This window comes from Ochotona curzoniae, unplaced genomic scaffold (assembly GCF_017591425.1).
Source record: "Ochotona curzoniae isolate NIBS_2020 unplaced genomic scaffold, NIBS_Ocur_1.0 contig_54, whole genome shotgun sequence".
Classification (NCBI taxonomy): domain Eukaryota; kingdom Metazoa; phylum Chordata; class Mammalia; order Lagomorpha; family Ochotonidae; genus Ochotona; species Ochotona curzoniae.
The window spans coordinates 4,058,250-4,076,145 of NW_024466464.1; the positions used below are offsets into that span (position 1 = coordinate 4,058,250).

The window sequence follows — 17,896 nt, forward strand, 5'->3', positions numbered from 1 at the left end:
CCTCGGCTTCTGCTGTCTCTGCATGACTGGGCCCGGCCACGGGGGGCTGCCTTCTGGGGCGGTCCCCTCAGCCTGTGTGCAGCTTTTTAGCCTGCGGCTGATCAGCACATCCCCCCGGGACACGAGTCTCCCGTGCACTCTAAATCCATGCTGTGACTGAGGGCACTGAGGGTGAGGGTATGAATAAAACGGTGGGTGCGGGGTGAGGGAGCTGAGTGGCTGACCCTGCAACCCTGCTGTGGCCCCTGGGGGCCTCTTCTCATTTTTCTTCTAAAAGACAAAAACACAAAAAACGAAACAGAGCAATAGGCAGGCCCTGTGCGTGCCAGCTGGGTGGGGCCGACACTGCGCCGGGGAGCGGTGACAGAGGCCAGTGTCCCGAGAAGGATGGCCCCTTTGTCCTCGGGGAGGTGGCCCGTCCGTCTGTGGGGCCTGCACAATGGTTTCTTCTGACTGCCTGGCAGGGGTGGGGTGGGGGGCAGTTTTCAGGACCTTGGGCTTTGTAGGGAGGGAGGGGCTCTCTGGCTGTGCCCCACAGCAGCCACTGCCCTACACCCCAGGAAGTTGAGGGGTACAGCTGTGATGGCCGCACCAGGTTGCTGGACATACCCTTCATCCTGGGGCCCCGTGCTTGGCAGCAGGTGCTGGCATCTTGCCACATGCCAGGGGTGTCCTCATGGTCCCTTACTGTGTGTGCATCATGGGGCTTGGGCTCTGCCTGGACCCTCCCCAGGGGCACATACTTGTCCAAGTTCATGTCCCTGAGCCTACCTGCATGACTGGTAAGAGGTCTTTGTGTGGGATGGAGGATGGCGTGTGTTGATGGTGGCCAAGCCAGCAGGCTAGTCACCTGCTCCACCACCAGGTCCACGTCTCCTCCAGATGCCGTGAGTGCCCTGTTCTCTCCAGCATTGGCCCGCCCTTGGGTGTGGACATATCACCTGGCGGCCCTTCTCGATGGGGGAAAATCTGGGTGTTGTCGTGGTGTGGATAAAGAGCCATTGAGCCTCGTCACTCAGCCCCTGCCTCTTCTTTCGGTTGGGAGCCATTCTTTGGGGCCCTGAACTTACTGGGGAATAAAGAGGGCCCAGTGGCTGCATAATGGACAATCTGCACCATTCTGCATGGACGCGGCCGCGTTTGCCTTCGCACAGGGGCTGCACTGTGCAGGGTATGTCCTGAAAGGGGTCTTGTCGCAGTCCCTGCTCCGGCCACAGCAGTTCCGGTTCAGGCCCTAGCCCTGGGTGCTGGGGTGCTGCCCATGGGCTGGAGGGATTGATCATCAGAACAGCCAGCACGGGATGGGGAGCGGGGAACACCGTGGTCCTCAGGCCAGGACGGTGCGCCTGGTCCCCAGCCGTGCCCACCTGGGGTGTCGTCTCCCAGGCACACCATGCTGTATTCTGCCCACCAGCTGATGGGAGTTCCCTGGGGGAGCTCAGAGGCCCTTGCCTGTCTCCTGCTCTGAGTTTGTTCCTGAGCTTATGTGGGAATGCAGTCCCCCGAGTCCCTCAGCTCCAGGGCTGGACCCCACAGGCTTGTCACAGACACGCCCTGACCCTCCACATGCCTGTATCCCACCCCCAGGTGTACGTGAACGGAGAATGGGTGACCAACATCAGTGAGGGTGGCAGCTTCGGGGAGCTGGCGCTCATCTATGGCACTCCCAGGGCCGCTACGGTGAGAGCCAAGACGGACCTGAAGCTCTGGGGCATTGACCGCGATAGCTACCGGCGCATCCTCATGGTGAGTGGCACCCTGGCCTGGAGCCTCCGCACACACTGGCGTTGGGGCTCCCTTCTGCCTTCCAGTCTGGGCGATGGAATGATCTCGGCACCCACTGATGTTGCGAGGCCAGGGCTGGGCCTGGCCCCTGCTTCCTCCATGCTTCAGTTTCTTGCTCACAGCTGGGTTGGCTCTCAGCTGGTGCAGGCTCTCAGGGTGTGCATGTGTGCATCCTCTGTAGCCTGTTGCAGAAAGTCCGCTACCTAAGAGACAGGCCCCGACACTTCCTGCCAGATGCCTCTTTGAACAGGAAGCTGCACGCACATGTACAGGAGGGAAGACTGCAGATTTATAGGAAGGCTTGTGGTAGCCCTGCCTCCTCACAGTGAGCCTGAGTCTGAGACTGGAGGCCAACGGCCTTGGGGCAGCAGCTGCTGCAGTGTTCATGGGCCAGTCAGCAGCCTGCTGTGGAGGGGGAGTTCTGGTCAAGGAGGGGTGGACAGAGGCCTCACCGCAGCCTGGCTATAGCTCGGTGCCCCTACAGATGCTTCTCACGGTTGGACAGAGTGGGCCATAGGAGATTCCTTCTGGAGGGTTCCAAGCTTGGCAGTCCTCGTCTGGGGTTCCCTTGCACTTAGGTTTTTGTCTTCCTTGAGTTGCAGCACTTCTTGAAGCTGTTCTGAGCCTGGCAGGGTGACCCAGGAGGACCGGGCAGAGGACAGCTCGGTAGAGGGCAGTCTCTGGGATAGTGTTTGTGTGGTCTGGCCCTGCTGAGGATAAGCTACGTGGGCTGTCCAGGGGCCTCTGATTGCTCTTCAACCACTGCTCCTCCATAGAATGCCCCAAGACCAGGCTGGGGAAGCTTGGAGAACTCAGGAATGAAGGCTTTTATGGTCAGGGAACATAGCATGGGTCCCCTCAGGACTTGCCCCTTCACATTGTGAGTTCCATTAGGACAGGCCCTTTCACTGTGAGACTCCAGTCAGGACTGCCCCCCAAACTGACAGGTCCTGTCAAGACCAGCCCCTGTCATACCTCATATCCCTGGTCCTGTCAAGACAGGCACCTTCATCCCATGGTTCCTGTCAGGACTGGCCCCTCACAACAGGGGTCCTCTCAGGGTCCTGTCAGGACTGGCCCCCTTACACTGTGGTCTCCATCAGGACCAGCTCCCTTCTAACAGCATCAGCCTTGCATACCTTGGGTCCTGTCAGGATCAGACTTCTCAGGCCACAGGTCCTTCATGCTGAGGGAGCTGTCGGGACTAGCACCTTCTTGCCACCTGGGCTCTTGTACCCCAGGTCCTGTCAGGATTGGCTCCCTCACTTTATGGGTCCTCCTCATTCCATGAGACTTGTCAGGACCAGTTCCCTCAGTCTAGTCCTGTCAGATCCAGGCACCTCAACTCCCTCCTGTCAGTATCAGCCCTACACACCTCGGGTCGTATCAGAATCAATCCCCTCTCACCACAGGTCCTGTCAGGATTGGCTCCTACACACTCCAGATTCTATCGCCAACGGTCCCTCACACTATGGGTCCTGTCAGGACTGGTTTCATCAGACCACAGGCTGTCAGAACCAGGTCCCCCATACCACAACAGGCCTCTCACAACAGGCCCCTCATACCCTGGATCCTGTTAGGAACAATGTTTCATGGCATGTGTTCTGACAGGACCAGGTCCCTCACACCCCAGATCCTGTCATGATCAGCTCCCCCACACCCCACAGCCCAGATCCTGGCATGACCAGCTTTATACCCCATACCCTGGGTCCTGTCACACCGGCTCCCTCACACTGTAAGTCCTGTCACACCCGGCTGGCTCCCTCACAGCCAGGGTCCTGTCACAACCAACTTCCTTACACTGCAAGTCTTGTCAGGACTGGTTCCCTTACAGCCCACACCGCAGGTCCTGTCACAGCTGGCTCCCTCACATTGTATGACCTGTCATGACTGGCTCCCTCACACACCCCACACCCCTATCACAACCGGCTCCATCACACCACAGCTCCTGTCATGATTGGCTACCTCACACCCAGGGTCCTGTCAGGATTCATTCCCTCACAGCCCACACCATAAGTCCTGTCATGACTGGCTCCCTCACACCTAGAGTCCTGTCACAACCAGCTCCCTCATACCACAAGTCCTATTGTGACTGGCTCCCTCACACCCAGGGTCCTATTGTGACTGGCTCCCTCACACCACACGCCTCAGGTCCTGTCAGGACTTGGCTCCCTCACAGCCCACACCCCAGGTCCTGTCACAACTGGCTCCGTCACATTGTATGACCTGTCAGGACTGGCTCCCTCACATTGTATGACCTGTCAGGACTGGCTCTCTCACACCGGACTTGTCACATCCGGCTCCTTCACACTGTGGGTCCTGTTGTGACTCCCTCCCTCACACCCTGTCACAACTGGCTCCCTCACTTGTTCCCTCACAGCCCACACCGTGGGTCCTGTCGTGACAGGCTCCCTCACACCCCACTTCTCAGGCCCTGTAATGACCAGTTCCAGATGACCTGTCAGGACCGGCTCCCTCACATCATGTGTCCTGTCGGGACTGGCACCTTCCAACCTGGCAACATCTGGCCCCCTCTTTGGGGTGACTGTTGTCAGGCCCAGCATGGTCAGGGGGCCCCTGCCTGCTATGCTCACAGTGTGGGTAGGGCAGAGGATTCCATGCCTGCTTGCTGCTGTTTATCCGGTGCTGGGGGACCACTCCCCTGCCATGGGGGCCCCCCGGGGAGTCCACGGACACCTGACCCCAGGGTTGCGAAAGGCTGGGCTCTGGCTCATTGTCTGTGTTGTATCTTTACCGGCTATTTTTTTTTTTTATTGTGGCTGGAACCGTGTATTCAGGGAAGCTCTGAAGCCATGATGGCAGCTGGTGCTTCCTCTGTGTTAATTCTGGCTCCCTCTGTACCAAGAATAGTCACTGCCAGGCTTGGGACTGACAGAGCTCCCGCATCCCAAGAAAGAAAACCACAGGCGTGGCTGGTGCAGGTGCCAGAGCCCTGGGCCTTGGGCCTCCGTCCAGGTCAGTTCTGGATGTGTCCATCAATGCTGGATGCGGAGCCAGCGTCTGCCCTCAGAACAAGACTCTGGTCCAGAAGTTTCTGTGGGTGTCAGTGTCTCCTCTCCGCTGCTGCGTGTTTTCTTCAGGGACAAGGGAGCCCGGCCATGGGGAGGGCCTCAGCTTGATCCCCCTCCTCTGCTCCGGCTGGCCCAGCAGAAGCTGGCAAGCCACTGGCCTTTTCTTTGTCTGCCCCAGGGCCTGTGTCCACCTGGACTGTACTGCGGCCCTGTGCCAGGACGTGACGGGCATGTAGACTGAGTTGGAATGTCAGGACAGCACTGGGGACGTGGGTCAGGACAGATGTTTTGTCATGTGCCTATACCTCTGACCACCTCTGAGCCCTCAGAGCGTGGACTGGGGGTCCTGGCTCCAGTGCGGTGGGCCAGGTGGGCCGTGTCTTCTTTCTCCAGTCCCGACATCTACCTGACCAAGGCCCAGGGTCGATGTTAGAGTCCCTGAACCCCTAGCCAGCACCCGTTGACCTCTCTCTGACCTCCTGCCTCCTGCTCTTCCCACTAGGGTTCCCTAAGGGCAGTGAGGGGAGGGAGCCCTTGACCTGTCCTTCATGCCTCAACCCCCAGTGGTCCCCAGCTCCAGGGGAGCCCCTAACCCCCAAGGCAGCCCCAGGCTCAGGGCAGCCCCCCAGATGGCCTGCCACCCCCAGGGCGACCCCCACCCCCAGGGCAGCCCCGTCTCCTCAGGGCAGCCTGGCTGATTCCTGTTTGAGGGATGCAGAAGCTGTGCCTTGTGCCCTGGGCAGGCTCCGGTGTGGGCTGGACCTCGGTAAGCCCCGACGCCAGGGCTGATGGCCACCAGCCTCACCTATACAGACTCCACATTGGGTAGTTCTGGCCAAGCTCTGCCAAGCTCCTGGCAGCCCCTGAGACAACAGCAAGGAGGACAGGGCCCCCAGGTGCCCATGGAGTGCAGGACCCACTGGCCCAGGCCCCAGTGCTGCCTCCGTCACACCAGTAAGTAGCCTTAGAGTCCTGGTAAGGCCAGCTCCTCCCTGGGCCCTCGGTGGCCACCCCAGCTGTCACTCTGCTGCAGGAGGTTCCCAGGGCCAAGCACACACGTCTTTCTCCTGCTGGGTGGCCAGGGTGTGTAAGGAAGAAATGCCTTTTTTATGGCTGGCGGGATTTATAGTGCCTGGGCCCCGTCACCACAGCCCAGAGTATCCTGGCCTGCTGTGGTGGGCAGTCGTGTTGGAACGCGGGCCTGCTTGTGTTTCAACACGTGGGGTTTCCGTGGTGTCTCTGTTGCTGTGGGAACCTGGGTTGTGGACTGACAGCAGGTGCAGAAGTAACTTGCACCCTCTGGGGCCCGGCTGGTGAGGTTTCGCAGGACTGCTGGGCTGGACTCCCAGCCCAGGGAAGCTTGAGATGACCAGAGACCAGAATGGGAACTAGTGTGCGCTCAGCACTGCTCCAGAGCTCAGAGCTCCTGGGGTCTGGGCTCCCCTCACTGCCACACATCGAGTGCAGGCTGTGCGTGTGCTGACTGTTAGGCCTGCAGCCCAGACAAGGGCACCAAAGCGCTGGCTAGCCCAGAAACACAGGGAGGGCAAGAGCAAGGGGTGGAGAGTGAACCCAGGGCCCCAGGCTGCCCCAGTTGGAGCCCTGATCTCATGGCCCTGCCCCCAGCCCCAGAGCGGCTTGCCCACCACTGTCTGCCCTACCCTTCCAGTGTCTGCTCTGACTTGGATGAGGCCTGTGCCCCTGAGCTGGGGTGCTGCTGGCCACACAGGGCATCTGTGATTCTGTCATGAGTGGTCCTGTGGTACAGCCCAGCATTGACAGGGGACACCACCTTCCCCCAGGACTGCCCCAGGTGTGCTAGGACGGCAGATGGCAGCTGAGGTGCTCTTTGTGCCCCTGGCTCCGCCTCACACCATGGATCAGCCCGAGTCTCCCAAGGTGCTCTAGGGCCATGGAGCCACAGCCCTAGCCACAGTTCTGCAGGCACTGGGGCTGGGCTGCCTCAGCCATGGTGGCTCAGCCCCAAAGGAGAGGGCTCAGGGCAGCGAGCCCCTGAGGTCGCAGCTTTCTGGGCAGCACGCACAGAAGGCAGCCCCACATGGGTCGCTCTCTGAGCTACCACATGCAGCCTGACACCCACCCCCCTACACACTTGTCCCTGGGGACCTGGGCAGATGCAGCCAAACTTTGCTCACTGCAGCTGCATGACTGTGAACGTCCTTTCCATCTGTCATGAGAAGATTGAGCGTGGTGTGGTACAACATACACTGTGGGTGCCCTGGATACCCGGGCCAGCGTGTGGATACCATGGCCAGCACATGGGTGCCCTGGCCAGCGTGTGGATGCCCTGGCCAACACGTGGGTGCCCTGGCCAGCACGTGGGTACCCTGACCAGCATGTGAGCCGGGAGAGGCTGCTTGAGCTTGCTGTTTGCACAGTGTCCCAGGTCTGGGCATCTGTGACCCCTCCTAAGCCGGGAGATGATGGCACGGCAGGGCCTGGCATGGGAGTGGCCATGCTGATGGCAGAGGGTTCTGCTCCATTTCTGGTGGAGAGGAAGTGCTCTGTCCCTCTGTATTCTCAACAGGAGCTGAGCTGGCAATGTGCTGGTGTCCGAGATGTTGGGGAGGCAGGAGAAGGCATCCTGCTTGGAGACACTGAAGACATGGGGCCCATTTTTTTGTTACTGGCAGGGAAACTATGACCCACTGGGGACAAGGCTGGGCGTGTGGGCAGACCAGCGTGGCGGTGGGGTTGTTGGCCCTTCCCCATTGCACTCAGTAATTTGTATTACTCTCCATCATTCTCATCACCGTTACCACCCTTATCCCCATCGCTTGGCTGATGCCCGGCCATCTGGGAACAGCTGGGAAAGGTTGCCCTAACCCTGGTGCCCAGAGCGATCAGGTGTGCATAGCTGCCGCTGGCTGTGGCCGGGCATGCAGAACTCTCTCTCTCTCTCTCTGCTGCTGGTGCTCTTGTCACAGTTTTCTGGGGACAGCCTTCAGCGTCGCTGCCAGTTGTCCAGCCCTCTCCGCCGACACACACAGTCTCCTCCGCAGACGGTCTGGTGTCCAGCAGAGAGGGCGGGGCTCCTGCCATGGCCTGTCCTGTGCTGTGGGTCCCTCATGGCGCCGAGCTCCCTTCTGCAGGAGTCGCCGTGTGCTCAGCCAGTTAGCAGCTCATTGAGGGGGTGCTGGGGGATTAGGGGGACTGGAGACAGGCCTGGGGCTGGCCATTGCTGCTCTCACCCTAAGTGTGACCACTGGGCACTCGGTAAAAGTGATGTTGTGGGGTCTCTTTTTGTTTTTTGTTTTTATTGGAAAGGCAGGTATACAGAGAGGAGAGACAGAGAGGAAGATCTTCTGTCCAATGATTCACTCCCCAAGTGAGTGCAACGGTCGATGCTATGCCGATCCGAACCCAGGAGCCTCTTCTGGGTCTCCCACACGGGTGCAGGGTACCAAAGCTTTGGGCCGTCCTCGACTGCTTTCCCAGGCCACAGGCAGGGAGCTGGATGGGAAGTGGAGCTGCCGGGATTAGAACCGGCGCCCATATGGGATCCCGGGCGTGCAAGGCGAGGACCTTAACCACTGCGCCATCGCGCTGGGCCCATGGGATCTCTTTTTAAAAAAAGATTCATTGGGCCCGGCGGCGTGGCCTAGAGGCTAATGTCCTCGCCTTGAATGCGCCAGGATCCCATATGGGCGCCGGTTCTAATCCCGGCAGCTCCACTTCCCATCTAGCTCCCTGCTTGTGGCCTGGGAAAGCAGTCAAGGACGGCCCAAAGCCTTGGGACCCTGCACCCGCGTGGGACACCCGGAAGAAGTTCCTGGATCCTGGGTTCGGATCGGCATAGCATTGGCCATTGCGCTCACTTGGGGAGTGAATTATCGGACGGAAGATCTTCCTCTCTGTCTCTCCTCCTCTCTGTATCTCTGACTTTCCAATAAATAAATAAATCTTTAAAAAAAAAAAAAAAAGGAGGAGGAGGTGGGGAGAGAGTCCCCCATGGACACCCGGCCACTGGAGGGGCTTCCGGTCAGATGCTCTGTCTTCTCCCCTCCCCCCTGCTTCCCGTCACCTCTGTCTCTTCTCTCCCCACAGGGCAGCACGCTGAGAAAACGCAAGATGTATGAGGAATTCCTCAGCAAAGTCTCCATCCTGGGTCGGTGGCTGCGTCTGTTGGGGTGGCCGCTTCCTCGTCCTCGTTCGGGCACTGCCCCTTCCCCTGGGGTCCCTTCCTGGAGTGGCTCATAGCTGGGGGCTCCCGGTAGCTGTGAGTCTGAGATGTGCACACTCACACATATGCACAGGCATGTGTGCACCCGTGTTTGCAAACACACCCACGTTAACAAAATTGAAAACTCCATGTCCCTGCTGTTGACACAGGTAACCCTGCCCTGATGCACGGTGCAAGTCTGTGTGTCCAGTATGAGTCAGGCTTTGAGTGTGGCTCTTGTGGGGCCGTCCCTGCGTCCTGGGTCCCCCTGTGGCCCTCAGGCCCTGGAGGACACTTACATGCTCAAGGAGGCCCCTCAGCGGTCACTGGGAGGCTGCTGCTAACAACTGCCCCAGAGCAGCAGGCACTTGCACCCGTGTGTGCAGTGTGGTGGTCCCTTGCCCACAACCTCTCTAAATCTCCGTAAAAGGTGGGAGGTTGGTGTGGGGCGTTCTTCCCTCAGGAGTGCCTGTGGTCCCTTTGGCCCTGGGAGGGCAGGTGTGGGCCCTCTCCTCCCGCAGTCACCTGCGTCTGCTCTGTCCCCTCCCCTCGGGAGTCACCTGCAATTGTGCCTTTGTGCGGGTTTGTCCTGGACACGCGGCTGCCAGGTCCTCTCTGGCAGTAAGAGCCGGTCCAGTCACTGTGGCCAAGGGCGTTTCTGGACAGCAGGCAATGGAACGTGTCAGCATGAGACCCCTGACAGCCCAAAGCTGCTGCTCGCTGCTCACTGTCGGCCACTTGGCCTCTCATTGTGGTTTCTCGGGGACTGTCGTTCTCACGCTAGTCATCCCATGGGTCCCAAGTGGACTGTGGCGGAAGCGGGGTGTCTGAGTTCAGCGTGGAGGGTGACACACGGGGTCAAGGGGACATTTCCTCCCAGGGTCTGTCTCCCCAGATAGGACGCCAGGTGTTCTGAGGACCCCAGGCTTTGGCCCTTTGAGCAGTTCTGGCCCTGAAGCTCAGCTGTGCTGTGGACAGGCCTGTTTGTGGGCAGGTAGAATTATCCCACACACTAGGAGGTTCCATTTGTAAAAGGCCTGGCACCAGGTTGAGCCAGTGGCTGTAGGTGGATTGGCTGATGCTGCTGAGTCCTGCACCCTGGGTGGCTGCTGAGGGCGTGCCCATCTTTGCCTTGCCCCTAGTGACCCTGTCTTCTCGCCACAGAGTCCCTGGAGAAGTGGGAACGCCTCACGGTGGCCGATGCCCTGGAGCCCGTGCAGTTTGAAGACGGAGAGAAGATTGTGGTCCAGGGCGAGCCCGGGGACGACTTCTTCATCATCACGGAGGTGAGTGGGCATTGCCTGCACAGGTGTGCCCACAGAGCTGGTACGGTGCCCTTTGTGTCAACCCCACACAAATTTAAACGCAGAGCCGCACAGGCCTGCCGTGAGATCCAACTGGTGGGGACGCAGGACTGTAACATATGGCACATTCTGTGGATACCTACCTGCTCATATGACAAGACTGCAGGGCATGGGACACACATGCATGGTGAATACACGCTTGCACACGTGACAGGATGGACATGTGCAGAACACACCTGCGTGTGTAGTGAGGTTGCAGGACACGGGACACGCTCTGGCATGTGCAGCTCACAGGAAGCTGCTCACGCCGCCCTGACCGTGTGCTGTGCTTGGCGTCCCTTGCATGCTGGTGCTGTGGGGCTGCTCCGTGTCCGTCCTCACAGCTGCAGATGGCAGGATTCCAAGGGCCAGCAGACAGCGGAGGGCTTCTCTGCTGAGTCACAGCATCGCCCTTGCCGTCTGCCACGCACCAGGGCAGACAGCAGGATGCATGAGGGGCCACAGCCTGCCTGCCTCTGAGCTGCTGTGTGAGGGGCATGGCCACTCTGTACAGCCGGAGCCTCTGGTCACATGTGGGCCCATGTAGCTCTCTGGATGCAGTTCACCCCTAATTTGTCCATGGTGGGGGCTGTGGGTCCTAGCCCCGGGAGAAGCCCTATGGGATCTGGTGGGGCGGGCAGTGGGGGCTCCTGGGTCTGTGGCCTCAGTTCCCACCATGTGGTTGTGTTCTGTCCACTGTGTACCAGGCTGTCTGGTTCCCCTTAGGCCATAGGGGGATGCTTCCTGGGCTCCCAAGGGAGGAGCTGGAACCCACACCATGACCCCACAACCCTGTGGTCCCCCCAGCCCCCGCAGAACTGGAACCCACACACGACCCCGCGACCATGTGGTCCCTCCGCCCCCCACATGCTGCAGGTCATCCCACCGCACCGCTGCAGGCTGCACCACAGCAGCCAGTGTGGAGACCTGAATGCTTGCCCAAGAGCAGCTGGCTACTGGGCACGGCCTGGACACGAGGTCCAGCTGAGTACAACCCTGATGTGGCAGCTGTGCCTGCATGTGGCCGTGTAAATCTTGGAGTCCCTGGACCTTGGGCTGTGTGTTTAGGTGAGGGTCGGCACCTCAGGCTGCTGGCTGCTAGGAGGACCCCGAGAAAGGGGTGGCACCCCTTGAGGAGGCCCTGGGCTGCCACCTGCTAAAGTTTGCGGAGAGCTACAGGTGGTTCCTGGGGGTCAGGGTGCGGAGGTGGGCTCTGGGGTGCAGCCGTCTACTGGCCATATCCTCGTGTGTGAAGTGGTGTGGGCTCCTGGTGTCCACCCTGTGTGGTCTGTGATTGTCACCTGTGGCAGGACTGGCACCCAGGAGCCATCCCCACCGCACCTGAGCCCAGGGGGGCTCTTGGCTCAGCCCACCACCATCGCAGTCCTGCCCATGAGCCCTGCTTGTTCCTCCCAGATGTTCATGCCGGCTGTGAACCCCACAGATGACAGGGACTGCCCTTTTGCATGCAGTGCTGGTACCCCGTCCTCGTCCTAGCCCCAGTGGACTCCTGAGTGGGCAGCAGCTGAGCCCCTGGGGGCCAACAGGACTTGGCAGTTGAACCTGCTGTACAGGGAGATGCGGCTATGTGGCGGTCCTCTCCCCAGCAAAGACTTGGGCAACAGCCCTTGCAAACAGGTGGTTTCTGGGAGTCTTGAAGGTGATGGGGCCCTGGGGTCCATCCGGAAGCAGGGCCCCCCTCCTTGGCCCCCAAGCCCTTGAGAGACATGAATCCAGCCTCTGAAAAAAAGCCACAGAGAGGAGGACCTGCAGCCCACAGCCTGGGGACGTTGGGGCCCCTGGGGCAGCCTGGGGCTGGGGCTCTAACCCAGGGTCCCCAGGAGCCCAGCCGTGCACAGCCCTCTTGTGGGGCAGGGAGGCGGGGTCTCCTGACTTGGGAGAGGTGCTTTTGGGGCTTGCTTGGCGGATGGGGGTAGGGGTGGGCAGCTGTTCCCTACTTGTCAGAATTCGTGCCTGATTCTGCAATCCAGGAACTCAGGGCAGTCTGGGCTAGCAGGGGAGGGGTTGAGAGGGGAGCGGGCGTCTCACATTGCCGCAGCGCATTCCTTGATTTGGCCAAATCCAGGACCCGCAAGGCCTGGGGGCAGCTGGACCCCAAGGGCTGCATCCCTGTTGCCACGAGAATGCCGGATCTGATTCGCCCTGCCCCTCCCCCGCATAGCGAATTAATTTTACAAACATTCGCAATGTGGGAGCAACTCCAGCACGGCCTTTCCCAGCCGTCGCCTGCCCGTGCAGTCCCCAGATGCTTGGGCATGCTGAGGCGTCCGCCCTCAGGCTGAGACCCCACTGAGGAGCTCCAGGCTCCCACAGCCCAGCCTGCTCAGGATGACATAGGAACCTGGGCTCGGTGCTGGCTCCTTCTTGTCATTCCACAGCCAGGGCCTGGTGCCCCTCCAAGCACTGTCTCCCTTTCAGGAAACTCTCTGGGGCCGGAGCAGGGCACCCCATTTGATGCCAGGGCTCGATTCGAGCATCCCGACATCTTGGCTTTGCCTGTGAGTGTGGCCGAGTTTCCCAGAGTTCTGGCGTCCTCCTCTTCAGCCTGACACCTCCACTTTCCCTCTTCAGAAAGCCTGTAAGCCCCTGAGACCTGCCTCCCAAGACAGACCAGGCGGACCCCGCTTGCAGCTTTCTCGTGGTGGGTCCTGCTGGCCTGGGGAGGCATATGATGACTGGGACAGGCACCGGGCCCAGTGTGCCCTCCTGGCTCCTGGGAATCGCAGGTGTTTGCTGTTGCTCCCAGCTTGAAATAGCCCAGCGGTTCCCTCAGCCTGAGGCTTCAGGTCCACCAGTGGGACTTGGAGGAGACAGATCGGCTCTAGGACTAGAACCAGAGGCACGGGCCGAGCGTGGACCTGGGAAGCCAGAATGCCCACACCCAGCCGGTCTCCTGCCGGGACTCCTGCCCCAGGTCTCCATGACGAGGAGCAAGGCTGCTGGCTTCAGTACCCGTGCTACCCTCGGGCACAGCCTGCCATGTGGCCGGGCCCCGGCTGGCGCCTTCTTCCTCCCCGCACACAGTGGGTCCCCGCCACATGCACACCCTGCTGCTCCCTCAGCTGGCTTTGTAAACATGCCGAGGCCCCAAGCCCAGGGGTCCGTGGCCGGATCCGTGGGGGGAGAACCAGACGGGACCCCCCTCGGGGCTGCCAATTGGTGCCTGGAGATTCCAGGCACGGCAGCCCCAGCTTTGCCCCCAGATGGTGGACGGGGAAAGTCACTGATTAACCTGGGCCCAGCCTGGGCAGCATTTCAGACGGGGGAGCCAGGCTGAACCGAGCCCACCTACACACCCGGGGTCCCTGAGGGGTGCCGCCTCTGCCTCCCTGGCCTCCGTTGGCCTGAACTTGTAGTGGGTGCTCCTGCTCTCTCAAAGGCCTCGGTCATGGGCAAGCCCTATTGTGTGGGAGCCGGGAGTGGTCAGGAGATAGCACGGAACACAGCCGTCTGTGCCCTGCCCGTGGGGACCTCGACGCCTGGCAGAGGTGCCCAGCGTCGGGGCTGAGATTTCCCACATGGGGTGTGGAAACTTTTCAGAATGACTTGGTTGGCCTGTTGACACGGCCCATAGCCTGTGAGGCGGCCGCAGGGCCGTGAGGAGTGGGGACGGCGGCTGCCCCTCCTCTTCCCACTTCTGTTAATAGTTGAGCTGGGTGCTGCCCGCTCCCCTGCATGGGGGTCACCTCGCTCTGCTGGCACCTGACCCTGGGAGCCCCTGCGTGGCTGGACGTCCGCCCAGTCTTTGCGGGTAATCCAAGGTCAGCTGCAAGAGCCAGGGCCTGCTGTGACAGTTCCCGACCCCTCAGGCCCTACGTTAGAATTTCCCGTCTGAAAACTGTGCGTCCCGTGTCCATGTGCAGGTCGGCCAGTGCACGGTGACCGACGATTGGCCTTACGGACATCTGTTGACATTGGGGCTGAGGGCCGGGTTTAGGCATGTGGCAACAGGTGCATGGGGCTGGGTGGGAGGTGACATGGGCGAGCTCCCCTCTACCCACTCCTGGCCGCCACCCCATGTGTGCGGCTCTCATCTCCCCTTGGGCCCGCAGGGCACGGCCTCCGTCCTGCAGCGCAGGTCTCCCAACGAGGAGTATGTGGAGGTAGGACGTCTCGGACCCTCGGACTACTTTGGTAAGCATCCCTGCCTCAAACAAGTCCTCAAGTGGGGCTTCTCGGGATGGACCAAGGTAGGGGGCTGTGACAGAAGGCCTGGTCCAGCCCCATCTGGGCCCTGGCAGGGACCAGTCCTGGCCATGACTGAGGGTGGGACTGGCACATCACCCTTGGCATTCTACATATGTAGGGGGTAGGTGCTGAGGGAGACCTGGCCATTCCCATAGCTGGGGCCCAAGGGCAGCCTAGGCCACACCCACAGTGCCAGCTACCCTTGGGGCTAGGGGGGCCCAGGCCTGGTTCGATCTGAACTCAATTAAGCAGTGAAGAAGCTGCCCTGGGCGTCCAGGGGACCAGGGTCTCCCTGACTGGAAACACCAAGCTCCTGGCCGCCTGCCCTCCATCCAGTGGCCATGTCCCTCCCACCGCGACCTCGGGTGCCTCTGCCGGCTCCTGGGAGCGCGCTCTCTCTCTCTCTCTCTCTGCCTCCCCTGCCCACCCAGGGGAGATTGCTCTGCTGCTGAACCGGCCACGTGCGGCCACCGTGGTGGCCCGAGGGCCGCTCAAATGCGTGAAGCTGGACCGGCCACGCTTCGAGCGCGTGCTGGGGCCCTGCTCCGACATTCTCAAGAGAAACATCCAGCGCTACAACAGCTTCATCTCCCTCACGGTCTGAGCCGCGCCTGCTGCCCGCGCTCCCGACGCCCCCGCGCGCGTGGCCGGCAAAGGCCAGCGAGTGAAGCCCGGCCCGCGTCTCTCTGGGGACGGAGGCCATCTGTGTCCCCTCCCCCCCCCTGCTGCCACCGGAAGGACCCTCCCCGCAGCCCCCGTGACTCCACATGGACTGTGCCCCAGAACCGTGGGCCTGGGGCTCCCTGCCCCTGAGTGGATGGCTGCATGGCAGGCCTCCAGTGGCCTGGGCTGTGGCCACAGCAGCGAGAGCAGCCGCCGGGTGCCCCTGCTCCTCCGTGGCCTTTTTGGAAAGTCTGTGCCTGGGTAGGCGGGGCTGCCTGATGGAATCTTGGGAACAAGGCTCCTGATTGGCCAGGTGCCCCACACAGGAAGGACGCAGCTGAGACAGACTTGGTAACCCCTACAACAGCCATGTTTGTGGGGACTGCAGGAGGTGTCCGCTTCCCTGTGTGCAAAGCGGTTTCCTGGTGACCCGGGGAGGGTCCCAACACCCTTGGTAAATTTGGGGGGTCGGAGCCCTAAGCTCTCCCCGACACTTTTGCCGCCCAGTCCTGGGGGACCCAGGCAGCACTGTCCCCCATGCTGTGAAGAAACCTGGAGCCAAAGGAACTCCCAGGCCCCCAAGGTGCCCCTGTGCCAACTCTGTGCCATTCCCTGGAGCCTGGCCCCCCAGCCTGGCTCCGAGCCCTCTGCCATGCTCCCCGCCCCCTTTGCCTACGGCTGTGGCCTTGTGTACCCACAGTTAATGCATGCGCATTAAACGTGATGAGCACCCTGCCCCTAGGGGAGCCTGCTGGCTACAGTTTTTTGTGGGCGGGGCTTTGCCCAGGGTGGCGGGTTGGGAAACACTGTTCATGGCTGCTGGTGCAACTGTCGGTGCTATTGGCCTCCAGAACCTTCTGACTTGTCAAGCTGGAGTCTGCCCTCCCTGGGCCCACCCTCCCCAGTACCTGTGCAGCCCCTCAGTGTGTCCTGGACAGCCTCTGTTGGCACCTCGGTGGGGAAGCCACTGTACCCTGGCTCGGCCGAGAGGGCGGGGCCTTGTCCCCTTAGGGCCCTGACATGGACACAGAGACGTGAGGCTTCTCTGGTGGTGTTGTGGGGGTGAGACCAGAGTGAGGCCCGTGAACCCCAGACTCAGCGGCAGAGCAATGAGGGAATTGGAGGAGGGGAGCTGAGGCTCAGGCCAGACGAGTCAGAGGTGGGTGGGGACGGTGGGGTGGACATCTCAACTGTGGACGCCAGCCTGCAGAGCATGGCCGGAGCAGGGAGGCCTTAGGGACCTGAGCATGAGGTTGGTCAACATGTGACTGTGTGCCCCAGGCTGGAGGCTTTGTGGAGACAACAGTGGGGAGGTGGGCTCCTCCAGGACGACAGGAGCTGGTCCTGACTGCCTCTGGTGGCTGCCCTTGGCCGGGCTCCTTCAGCCCAGAGACGAGCCTGGCCACCCCTTGGCTGGCATGGGGTGCTGAGTCACCAATGGTGGTGACTCATGTGGAGATCAGGCCTTGGTAGCCACAATGGGAGACGCTGGCGGGTCCAGGATGGGGCTGGCGGCTGTGTGTCTGGGGGTGTTGAGGACTGGGATCTCAGACCCCAGGGGCCACCCCATGGTGGAGGTCCAGGGTTGCCTCTGAGACGTGGACGCTATTAGGCCCTGGGGTCTGCCCTCGCTTGTCCCAGCCATTGCCACTGCCCATTGGCCATACTGGCTTTTCCTGCTAGCTCTCAACTCCCGAGATGTAACCAGATCACAAGCTGGTAACTTGCCTCTTGTCCTGGGTCTGGCTTCTCCCAGCCACTGTCTGGCATGGCCTAGCCTGGTGTGGTCTCATGCGGCCTGGTCTGATCTGGTCTGGCTTAGCTTCCTCTGGTCTGGTCTAGGGAGGCGTCAGGTAACCGTCACTTTGGGCCTGGAGACCCGAGGCTGTGTGCAGGGGATTCCAAGTCTTCATGTGGGATTTGCCCTCAGCTAGGCAGAGAGTGGTGGTCTTGGCCCAGAACTCAGTGACAGTGGTGACTCAGCAGCTCAGCTGGCCCCACTGGCCTCTGCCTCCTCTCCTGGCCCTGGTCCTGCAGCTCAGCTGGCCCCACTGACCTCTGCCTCTTCTGGCCCTGGTCCTGCAAGTTCTCAGCGTCCTGAATTTCAGGTGTTTCTTTAGTGGCATGGGTATGACAGCGCCTGCCCCTGGGCATCAGGTGTGACCCAAGGATGTGGGGCTGTCTCTGCGTGGACCAGGCAGAGCAAGAGTGACCATGAAAGGGTGGCTTCACGAAACACATGTCAGGGAGCCTGCCTTGGCCCTGCAGAGGGTGGGCAGCTCTGTGAGGGACCTTGGCATAGCCCAAGCACAGACCAGAGAGGAGCTCGGAGCAGGGACCACAACAGGACACCACCATGGGTGGTCACGCCTCCTGGGTGCCCCTGGCCATGCCTGCGGGCCAATACAGAAAGCCTGGGTGAGGGCTGGCAGTGTGGTGCAGTGGGCAGCACGGTCACCGGGGTTCTCGGCTGAACTGCCGACTGGGTGGATGTACACAGCTGGTGAGCAGGGAAGCATGGAGGAGCCACTGCAGTGGACAGGTGGGACAGGAGGGCTACAGCCCCCTGAGGAGCCTTGCATGGGTATTCAGGTAGGAAAGGTTGAGCCCCCTGGTTGCCCCTTCCACCAGGAAGACACAAGGGGAGCACGGCCCTCACCCAGGCTTTCTGAGCACGGCAG

General features: G+C 61.1%; 1 protein-coding gene across 1 annotated transcript in view; it reads left to right on the forward strand.

Annotated features, from left to right (window-relative positions):
- PRKAR1B (protein kinase cAMP-dependent type I regulatory subunit beta) overlaps nt 1–15,403 on the forward strand; it is a 42,347-nt gene extending 26,944 nt beyond the window's left edge. The window contains exons 6-10 of the mRNA XM_040990073.1: nt 1,588–1,746; nt 8,886–8,946; nt 10,165–10,286; nt 14,417–14,498; nt 14,984–15,403. Coding sequence (XP_040846007.1) covers nt 1,588–1,746; nt 8,886–8,946; nt 10,165–10,286; nt 14,417–14,498; nt 14,984–15,156 — 597 coding nt within the window. The 3' untranslated portion in view covers nt 15,157–15,403. The remainder of the gene's footprint in view (nt 1–1,587; nt 1,747–8,885; nt 8,947–10,164; nt 10,287–14,416; nt 14,499–14,983) is intronic.
- The last annotated feature ends 2,493 nt before the right edge of the window (nt 15,404–17,896 follow it).